The sequence below is a fragment of the Berghia stephanieae genome, chromosome 8, assembly GCF_034508935.2.
Source record: "Berghia stephanieae isolate SIO BIC M18660-M18661 chromosome 8, UCSD_Bste_1.3, whole genome shotgun sequence".
NCBI classification, from domain to species: Eukaryota; Metazoa; Mollusca; class Gastropoda; order Nudibranchia; family Aeolidiidae; genus Berghia; species Berghia stephanieae.
In genome coordinates this window covers 35007843-35019424 of record NC_088367.1, presented here as the reverse complement: position 1 = coordinate 35019424, position 11582 = coordinate 35007843, and the positions used below count along the sequence as shown (strand labels likewise).

Here is an 11582-nt window from a genome sequence, read left to right as displayed (position 1 = left end):
ACCAGTTCGCTGATGAAAGTAATCTTTGACGGACTAGCATCATTCAAGAGGATAATAGAAAGTCAGCATGCTTCGTACCCGAAAGGCATCAGTTGAGTAAGTCACCTCGCCTAGCTCAATTTGCGGCGCTGCACTGCGGTGGACGCCTGGGTTATACCTCGTCCTAGCTAAATTTTCGGCGCTGCATTGCAGCTGACGCCTGGGTTATTCCAGTCTTCACTTGGAATAGACCCTCGAGAAAAATTTCCCCTTTGGGATGAAAAAGGGAATTTTATTTTTTTAAAGTTTAAACTGTTATCTGTCTGCTCAACGCCACAGAGACATGGATAAGTTCCGGATTTATAAGCTTAGGAGGCAAGATGGCCCATGGTTAGCGCGTTGTACTCTGGACTGAGAGGTTCTGTGTTCGATTCCGACCGAAGCCAATTTGTACTTTCTAGAGCAAGTAAATTTACTCCAATCACTCACTCCATTCAGGTGTAAAAGGGTACCTGTCAAGCTGGGATAGTAATCTGCGGTAGACTACAGACGAGCGTTCTGTTCAAAGGTTTTCAAACAAATACGTTAATTGTCCGCTTCACGCTATTGAAACCGGAATAACTCCTGCACCATTGGCTACAAGGCTCTAAAGGACTTAATTTGTTTTACAATGAGTCCAAGTGGCTCAGAAGGACTTACTTAAAAATATTTTCATTGAGAATTCCCGAAATAAATAACGATAAAGATAATTGATCCCACAAGTTACCGAATAGATGTGCGACCGGTTTTAGACACTGTAGTGCTGTGTCACAAAGTGTGACACTTCTTAAATTATATTTATAAACATACGTTTTTAAATTGCCGAAAATGTTTATGTTGCTATGCCTTCTGTACGTGGTTTCATCACATAGAATTATTTTTTGAATTGTTCTTGCTTTTTTTATATTCAGAATTGAAATGAATAAATAAATTATAACTGTGAAATTGTTTGTAAGCTTCAGTTTAATATACGAAAACAGATAAAATGGACGTTTCGGATTTCCCCTTCATCAACAACACATGATGAATTAAAAACTACAGACGAATGAGATAATGTGGTAGTGGCGTTGTTAAGATGCATAAACAAAAACATTGATGGGCAGGAAATTGTATGCTACTTTGTGAGGAAGCGCGAATTAAAACAGAGCAATAGAAATTTATAAAAGGTGCATACTTAATTATGGCAAAAGAGGGGAGGCGGGAAGGAACTGTGTAATGCAGTATAGAAAGTGAACTAAAATAAAGTGTGGACTGTTGTTGGAAAATAAATACAATGGAATTGGAAATAAATACAAAATATAAGTGATGTAGGTATTAATATATTAGTGGCATTAGCCGCAGCAGAAGTAACAGTAGTAGTAGTAGTAGTAGTAGTAGTAGTAGTAGTAGTAGTAGTAGTAGTAGTAGTAGTAGTAGTAGTAGTAGTAGTAGTAGGGATGCAGAAAATAAAGACAGGCATTTCAATTTTGACACGTCGCCGCCAAGTCTGGGACTTTTTTGTCCTAGTGCGGAAGTCTGCTATATTTTTCTACTATCACAAACGATATGAACACGGGACTGGGACAGTCCTGTCCCGTTGATTTTGTAGCATTTCACAACGGCTTGGGACACAACGGGACTGTTTTGTCCCGTCCCAATAGGTGCGGAAGATTTCTCTAAATTCTATATGTTACAGATTCGGAAGAGGATTAAGTAAATAAATCGGGCGACGTGACATTTGACTTCCATCCCTATACTCCACCACCCCCCCCCCCCCCCCCCCCCCCCCTCCTAAATTACCATTCCTCACCTCACTTCAGAATACAAGGCAGGTTGGAACACTACAACAGTTAATTCTACCTTCCCCTGCTTTCCATCAATTCCAACCGAGACTTGAGCATTTATATAGAGCACTATCCACTAAATGTGCTCAAAGCGCTTTACAAAGGGTCCCTGATCAACAGCAAAACGTAACATATAAAACGACACATGAGGATTGTTATGCGATATTACAATTTTTTCGGACAGAGACAACGCTGTTAACGGCCAGGTACTCATTTTACACCCAAGAACGGTGAGAGAATGTGAGTAAAGAATTTTTTCCCCCCAAGGACTCAACTATGCGCCGAGCGAGGCTCGAACCCAGAACCTCGCCACTGACAGCCACTACCACTACTAAGTGCACTTCAAAACTCAAGTAGCGCACCGTCCTTGCCTCAGGCTTCACAGAGAGCTCATCGCCATCTCACTTCTCATTGGCATAGTACCTAACCAGTCAAGAGAAGCACTCCCCTCACTCTATGCCTAAGCGTATCAAGAAGTTGATCTGTCTCTCACTAGCCTTTTGTTGCGCCATCGTAGATATGTACAAAGTACACAGAGAAACGTCGAGAGTACACAAAATAACTGCAATTGGCCCACACCCACCCATCTCCGTTCTCTATAAGTTAGGTTTGCCATGTGTACCTTCCTTTTCTCAACTTGGTACTAAAATTACAACTCATACCCTCGCTGCAGCCGTGTTCGAAGAAATATTACCCCGTTATAGCCATGCATGATTTATATGATTTATATAGAGGCCGTAGAACGGGAATTTTATAATTTCCTGCTGTCGCCTTCCCGTTGCTACCGAGGCAGTTGTACACGAGCTGTACTGCATTTGTTTACAACGTTTATTTGCTTATTGTTGTGCTGATGAAGGGTTTGTACGCGAAACGTCCTTTGTCTGTATTGTTCCCATCCGAAACCTCTCCATTATCACTCTTTCGTTAGTATTTCCACGACCCAGGCTTCAAGCAGTCCCCACCGTTCTAGATTTTAGCCAAAGGCCAAAGAGAAGTAACGCGTCAAAAAACGAGAGTATCATGTCATACATACAAAGTTATCTCCCTCAACAATTCAAATTCTTTCAAGACTAAATCTATTACCTAAATGAATGGTAAAATAAAGGGAGTAAAAGACTCATATGAAAGATATAACACAAAGTAAACGACGTTTCGCTCTTTGGCCTTCTTCAGGTTAACGTAGATAAGAAAAGGAAATATGTTATATTACATTTCCATTACGTTTAGTAAATGAGAATAAGAGAATAGGAAAAGAAAACATTATAGGTAAATGTTTGTGTATGTATGGTGTGTGTGTGTGTGTGTGTGTGTGTGTGTGTGTGTGTGTGTGCAAAGAAGGAGAGAGAGAGAGAGAGAGAGAGAGAGAGAGAGAGAGAGAGAGAGAGAGAGAGAGAGAGAGAGAGAGAGAGTTGGGGGGGGGGGGGAGCGACAAGGAGATGGAGTAATGAGATGTAATTTAAACCAAGTTCGAAAGTATATAAATCAAGCATAAGATATCAAATTAAGAAACTAGAAAGCAAGTCACGGTTTCCCCGAACATTAAAAAAAATGTAATCTCTCTTTTATGTTATTATCTATTCCAAGTGGTCTTGTGGTTTGACACCCGCTTTCGGATCGAAAGGTCTTGATTCGAGCCTCGCTCGGCGCATAGTTGAGTCCTTGGAAAAGGCTCTTTACTCACATTCTCTCACCGTACTCACGTGTAAAATGAGAACCTGGTCGTTAACAGCGTTGTCTCTGTGGGAAAAACATTGTATTATCGTTCTACGACATGTTACGTGTTGCTATTGATCAGGGACCGTGTGTAAAGCGCTTTGAGCACTATTAGTGGATATTGCATTGCGCTATATAAAAACTCAAGTTTGTTTAATTTTTATAATTATTCTGCAATAGAGAATAAATTGAAAATTATTTTGTCTACTAAACATGCTCAAAGCGCTTTACTTTTGTTAATAATTTCAATTATATTCCGTTCAGTTATTCCTCCAGTTTGCACTCAAAGTGGACCCTCGTGGGAACAGGCCGCCCAGATCCAAGCCCTTAGTTGATTTACCCGGAGGACACCCACCAACAGGTCCGGGTGGACCCTTTACAACATTACCACCTCGACCTGGAGTACCCCCCCCCCCCCCCACCTCCTCCCGCTCCAGAAGTCGGTGGAGCTGGCACCCGCAATCCCCACTAGAGTCTACATGGCCCATCTCATCTCCCAATCCAACCCCGACATCAAAACTGCCTCATAATAATGTGTCCAATTTCCTTCCAAACTGTGTTTGTTGTCATTTAATTTTCAGAATTTATTTTTAGCAAGAATGTCTCTGCATTGCATAATCTTTCAAGGAAGGATGAATCATTTTATTTCACGTTAAAACACGCCAATCTCCTTCCCAAAAGAGAAAAAAAATATTGAGAAAAGCAATTTTAATTGTTAAGTTTCTTCTCGGTTCTTGTTAAATCAACATTAAAGATTCCCGGTTTTCATTATTTAGCATAAAATCACAATAAACAAAGATGATTCAAATCCAAATAATCTGGCGTTTAGTTATTTTTGTTGATACCTTTACTTTCATGTTATTTTATATAACTTTTTGTTTATTGGTTAAGGTGTATATTTTTTACAAACAAGTCTAATTATGTGTTCATTGCCTTCCCCTACCCATTCCCCTATATGGTCTCCCGGGATAATGTGTTGTATGTTGATCCCCAGTCTTACTCTCATTACTCATTACTTTTAGTAAATGTACACTGTACTTCTATGTCATTATTTAGCCATTTCTTTATGACTTCGTGTCTTTGTTCTGTAATCGACTATGCGGTCTAGTGGTTCGACACTCGCTTTCGGATCGTAAGGTCCTGGGTTCGAGTCTCGCTCGGAGTATAGAGCAGTAAAGTTAGCTGCCCCAAACGTAAACAATAACAAGTTGCTAGTGATTTCCGTTAGGGACCGGAATAAATTACGCACAATATAGGTCTCCCAATTTTGTAGTTTGAGTTGTAGGCAATACACTTTCAGTATTGAAAATATGTTTACATAAAATCTAACAGTTGCAGAAATAATAATATAAGGCTAAATTATTATGAAAATCAGGCTCCGAATAATTCTCGTTTTGTTCACACCAGCGCAATAATTTGCTCTGGTCTAAAAATAGATAGACTGTAACTTTTGATAAATTTTAGAAAATTTTACCTTTGGTTCCATAAAATATCCATATCTAGACATTATTTGATGCATGATCGAGTAATTATGAATATGTGTTTCTTTTGCCACCTAACAGCCAAATTTTAAAGGTTATTTTTTTCTATTATTTACATTGGAACGTGAGCTGTCAAGACAAAAAAATTTTTATTCTCTGTTGTCTTCTGGCACTTTTCTACTCACTTCATATATTGTTGTTACCAACATAAGTGCCTGCTCCACTCACTTTTCTGAATTAAAAATTCACCCCATGCACCGGAGCATACTCAATGTCTCAATCGTTTCTATGTTATATGTTTGTGATGACAAGATATGAAGTGAGTAGAAAAGTGCCAGAAGACAATAGAGAATAAAATTTTTTTTTTTCCGCGGCGGTGGTGGGGTTTGAACCTGCGACCTTATTGGTACGACAACTCCGCCTGGCAGGTGAGAGCGTGGCTCTACCGTGTGAGCTATCCACGAACACAAAAATATTCGTTTCAAACTCAAAGTCATTTCTAGATCCCTCTCTCACCCACTTCTTGAGACCGCCGATTCGTTAACCACCATCGCGAAGTAATTTTGACCAGCAGTTAAGCTTAATAGCCAATATTCTCATCACAAACATATAACATAGAAACGATTGAGACATTGAGTATGCTCCGGTGTATGGGGTGAATTTTTAATTCAGAAAAGTGAGTGGAGCAGGCACTTATGTTGGTAACAACAAGATATGAAGTGAGTAGATAATGTGTTTGTGATGAGAATATTGGCTATTAAGCTTAACTGCTGGTCAAAATTACTTCGCGATGGTGGTGAACGAATCGGCGGTCTCAAGAAGTGGGTGAGAGAGGGATCTAGAAATGACTTTGAGTTTGAAACGAATATTTTTGTGTTCGTGGATAGCTCACACGGTAGAGCCACGCTCTCACCTGCCAGGCGGATTGTCGTACCAATAAGGTCGCAGGTTCAAACCCCACCACCGCCGCGAAAAAAATTTTTATTCTCTGTTGTCTTCTGGCACTTTTCTACTCACTTCATATCTTGCTGTCAAGACAGGAACATGTGGTTTGCCACGTGCTTCTCGACCTTTGTTTACGTTTGGGGCACCTAACTTTACTGCTCTATAGTTGAGTCCTTGGAGATGGCTCTTTAATCACATTCTCTCACCGCACTCAGGGATCGCATTTTGGGTATTAGTAACATCGTCAGTGATTACGCCATACGTATATTGCTACTCTATTTCGATAGTGCTTCTACGTTTTTTGAGGTTTTAAAAATCTATTTTGTTTGTTTTGACTTCCCGTTTGGTGCATATTCACCGGCACATCTCGTAAATTGAACTTTAAAAAAAAAAAAAAAAAAAAAAGGGGGGGGGGGGGGGGGGGGCGTCTTTTTGGTACAGTAGAGTATTATATAAAATGCAAAGTTAATGAAAATTATCCGCAAGCAAAAAGTCTCGCTCCCAGAATTTATTTTTATTTTTACATCTCTTCAAAAGTTACAAATTTTGCTTTTTTGTCAAAAGATAAACCATCTTGCAAAGAAAAATCATGTGACTGAACAAAAAAAAACCCTCATTCATATGCTAAGTGAATGATTAATTAGTCTAGAATAATTAAATTGCAAGGCTGAATGTGTCGTTTGATTGTGATGTACATATACAACTCACAAGAAAACCTTTAGTATTCACAATGCAATCAAAAAAAATATAAACTGAAAAAAAAAAAGAAAAAAAACAACAACAAAAAACAACGTAAAAACCATAACCTAAAAAAAAAAAGCCCAAAATAACCTAACAATAAACCCCCAACAAAACCAATGAACGTGTGTGAAGAGGAGGAGGATGTATGGGAGGGGTAAGGGAAGAAATAGAAGCAGAAAGAATTGACGTGTACTCTAGTTTCTCTATTTTCATATCTTTTCTTTCTCTTCAAACTTCGTTGCATTTATTCTCCGTCTGGTTGGTATAAATAACGAATAATTTTTTTGAGAATAGAAATGCGACTGTTATCACTTGAGTTTGAAATAGAGGCGCGTCAAAATGGCGACCGAGGACTCAGTGGCGAGTAAGAAAATAATAAGGCTATTTTATTATTATTATTGTTCAGTCGATCGATTGCCCATCCTTTCACTTAATTACATAGCCTGATGAGTACAGTTCACTGTATAATCATATTTTGATTAGTAATTGACTTTTTAGTTTCGCGCAATATAGAAAAGAGCCAATAAGGTATGGATTTTGATGACACTCGACTCGATGAATGAGAGTGAGACTGGGGCACTCCGATTGAAGTTTTCAGTGTTGAGTGTTGTAATAATATAGCAGTGTTCTTAGTTTATGCCATGCCTACGTTGGACTGTTTTCACACAACTCAGCCTCAACACATCAACTGAAGAAAAAATGGAATGTTTATTCGAAAATTGGAAGTCTCTTTAAAAAGTTTTTGGTTTTACTTTTCATTTTTTTTTGGGATTGGGAGGCCTTCCGAAAGTTCCCTGTCGTAGTGCTAGCATTACAAGCAAAAGAAATATAGTTTTTATTTTCCTATTCTCATGATCATCTGGTGATTATGATAATAAATATTACTTGGTAGAGCATCATTTCAGGATAAAATTGCAATTGGCTTATACCTAAATTATTAATTAGGCAGTGTCTACACTAGGGACTTAGATAAAATTTTCAAAATTGCAGGATCTTTTCAAAATCTATCTCATAAGATCAAGCTCAGCATGACAATTCCAATGGTACCAGTTTCATGAAAATCGGATAAATAGTTAAAAAGTTATGTAACAATAGGTGAAAAATGCGCCTTATATTCCTTTGTAATTTATTCTTGAACTTTGTGACCAAGAAACGGTTGATTTCGCACTCAAATGTCAATAACTTTTATAAGGTTAAAGTTCACTCATTTATTTTTTCGCAGACAACTTCAGAAAAGTAGTGAGCTTAAAAACAATGGACATTAATTATTTTTGGACACCTCTTCGTAACAAAAAAAGCAGATTACATAACATTACATAACACACTCCAACGTCAAAGAAATTGGATTCACGATAACTTTGTCCCTATTTATGCTACACTGATAAAATTGGTATCAAATTAAATGTCTAAAAGAGAAGCATAATCTACCGAGGATAAATTTTAAGTTTCATTGAAAGAACAGAAGTTCAAATACTCAAAGTAGTAGAAAAAAATTGCTATATATAACGCAAAACAATGCCATTCAAAATACTTAAAATATCGTCATTTTGTAATCTTAAGCACACTACCCAAGCAGGTATAATATAAGAATATCAAGATAAATTCTATGTCTGCAAATAAAAGATAGTTTATAGGTTCTCCTTTCAGTTTCTGTGATATAGTGTATTATATTGGCTTTGATTGATCGTTAGACAATGTCTGGAGTTCGAATCCATCTGATAAACACCTTCACCCTGGCAACTAGCTTTTTACACAAATCTAAAGAATAATTCAGAAGCCCCCTTAGTGCCACATGTGGCTGTCTATGTCCAAATATATTGGTACTCTACAGCACCATTGATTAAGAAAGTCAAGCAATGGTGAGGGTGATCATAGACTAAATGGGTGACAACAATTACAAAACGTGCTCTGCGTGTCCTTGGATGAGGTCCATACACTTCTGTAAATAAGAGCCTGGCCATAGGCAGCATGCAATAGACTTTATAAAAGTGTTTGAGCAAAACGTATGCCTAACAGATGACGTATGCTGTATAAGATAAGAATAAGGGTTGATATAGCCTGTTGAGGGGAAAAAGCGGAACGTATAGCACATCAAGTAAAGTGAATTCATGGAAATGTGCTATATAGTTGTGTAAAATACAAAAAATGTATTTCAATCTCCGTTTTTTTTTAAAATTTCTAATAGTATTTTTTTCATATTTATATATATTTTATGTGTATTGTATTATTCATCAGAAGACAAGGGCATTGTTAACTATGACAAATTAAATTGTGGGCCATCATTTGTACAAAGTTACACAGCATTATCAAAATCTTTATTATCATCATCATTATTTGTTAATTTATTATTATTATTAGTACTGTTATTATCATCATCACTTTGACAAATATTGCTTTTACTTTAATGTATAATCATGGAAATTAGTCCTCAATATTAAGGTCAAAGTTTTGTTCTGCTAAAAAAAGACATCAATTATGGATCCACTAAACAGTTTGTCAAACTCTTCCTCTGTGTGTGTGATAATTTTAAAGTTAAGCCAGGGAGAGAGAGAGAGAGAGAGAGGGAGAGAGAGAGAGAAGAGAGAGAGAGAGGAGAGAGAGAGAGAGAGAGAGAGAGAGAGGAGAGAGAGAGAGAGAGAGAGAGAGAGAGAGAGGAATGAGGGAGGAAGGAGGTGGAAGTTGGAGGGAGAAAGGAAAGACTGACTGAAGGAGGAAGAACAGTGGAGAAAGACGGAGGTGGTGAATTAGATTGGGGGGGGGGGGGGGGGGGGGGGGGGGGGGAGAGAGAGTAGGTAAGAGAGGGGAATAGAGACGGAGAAGAAAGAGGAGATGAGTGTGAAGGGAGGGGAAAGAGGAATGGAGAAGAGAAAATAAAAGTGAAAGGGAAATGAGATAGCCAGAAGGAAGGAAAAGAGGAGGACTGGAAGAGAGAGAGCAGAAGGAAGGAAAAGAGAGAGAGGAAATGGATGAGAGAGAGATAGAGAGAGAGAGAGAGAGAGAGAGAGGACTGGGGGCTATTTATAGAAATAAATTACAAAGAGAAAGAGAGATTTTATCCATTTCCGGTAATGGATCTACTTTCGATTTCGGGTAAAAGCTCCCGTAAATTCAAAATGGCTGCTGCTGAAATAAGGGTACCCGCTTTAACGCATCTCAAAAGCAACTTTACGCATCGAGTTAAGACCTGAATTGGGTCTTATTTAAAGATTAAGATGCAAACCTAGTTGTACTAATAAAAATCTCATATGTACTCGTTTTTAGCTCTTAGTAAATGGCCGCTACTTTTTACCTATTTTTTACATAACAAAAAGAGAGAGAAAACTTGTTTGGAATTCAACGAAAATGATACCACTCAATAAATAAATTCATCCTGCACAAAATGAGACCTAAAATATCAAAATTGATGCACAAATGAAAGAGCAATCTAATTTTTACTGGAGGTCACAAAAAAGCAGCCTCAAAATCTGGTTGCAAGATTGACGCGATAACTGAGGCTATCGGGTAAGCGCTGAATCGGGAGATATCGAAGTGCCTATCTACACGTACACGGTAACCGGGCACCTAGACCTAGCCTCAGGATCTACGTACACGGTAACTCCGGTAACTGGTTTGCCACTACAATACAAGCAATGGATGGACCTCGCTCTGTATGTGTGTGTGTGTGTGTGTGTGTTATTTTTAAAAAATCAATTCAATATAACCCATTAAAATTAAAGTTAAAGGCGAGATTCAAGGTTACCATGTGTATGTTACTATTACTGGGTGTACTGTGTACGTAGATCCTGAGGCTAGGTGCCCGGTTGGTAACGAAAATAATGATGATGATACCAAGATATCTGCGATATTCCTCCTTATAAAGAAGTTATGCATCTTTAATTGAACCCCCCTAAAACTTAGAGTAAAAGCGAACGGCAATTTCCAGTCATAACTTTCTTATGGGCGAGTTGGGTCACAATTTGACTCCGACTGCTGCTGCTCACTAAACTGCCTAAAGTTACCGTGTACGTAGACACTTCCGTATTAATTATTTATTATTTTTCATAATGTGGAAAACTTCCCCTTAAAATTAGAATTGAGTTTTTCCTCGGTAAACGTTAAAATAGATTTTCGAAAATGGCAACTAACAGTTACATCCATAAGCTCACAAATCCAAACTACTGCTTCCCTAGCTTCTTCACCAACACTACTTTCAGAGACAAGAAATATAAACATGTGGTTTTACATAATATCATATACAATGAGTAGTTAAGCTTTAAAATCTCATTTTGCTTTGGGCCTACTCTGTGTGGAATGTGGAATCTGGCTCATGTCCCGCATTTCAGCCCAATTGTTAATAGTTATTAATATTTAGAGAATATAACTGTGATAGGACACTTTTTTTTTTGGTAGTGTCAATTGCCAAGGACCTTGACAATTGTCAAAGGAAAAGGCTATTCGGACCGAGTCTGAATTGCTTCCCGTGGCAATTCGGACCCGAGTCTGCATTGCTTCCCGTGGCAATTCGGACCCAGAGTCTGAATTGCCTCCCATGGCAATTCGGCCCCCGAGTCTGAATTGCTTACCGTGACAATTCGGACTTGAGTCTAAACTAAATAGAACTCCGTGGCTAATCAGGGTCGAGTCTGAATAGTCTCCGATTGCTCTTTGATTTGGAATACTGCAATGCAATGTGCCCGAATGATGAACTTATATCATAATAGTATCATTCGTGAAATTCTCAGTTACTATTCCGTTTGCAGTTATAGAAACCATATTGGTCTTCCTAAACACACAAACACACTCATGAGTATCTCTAAGTAATTAAAAACAGAATAATCACACACACACACTCACTCCCCCCCCTCCCCCAACAACCATTTCC

General features: G+C 38.3%; 1 protein-coding gene across 1 annotated transcript in view; it reads left to right on the top strand.

Moving 5' to 3' along the window:
• Positions 1 to 7007: 7007 nt before the first annotated feature.
• The window catches only part of LOC144978568 (protein lin-9 homolog), a 30935-nt gene continuing 26360 nt past the window's right edge, over positions 7008 to 11582 (top strand). The window contains exon 1 of the mRNA XM_078924799.1: positions 7008 to 7085. Within this exon, the coding sequence (XP_078780925.1) occupies positions 7061 to 7085 (25 nt within the window). The 5' untranslated portion in view covers positions 7008 to 7060. The remainder of the gene's footprint in view (positions 7086 to 11582) is intronic.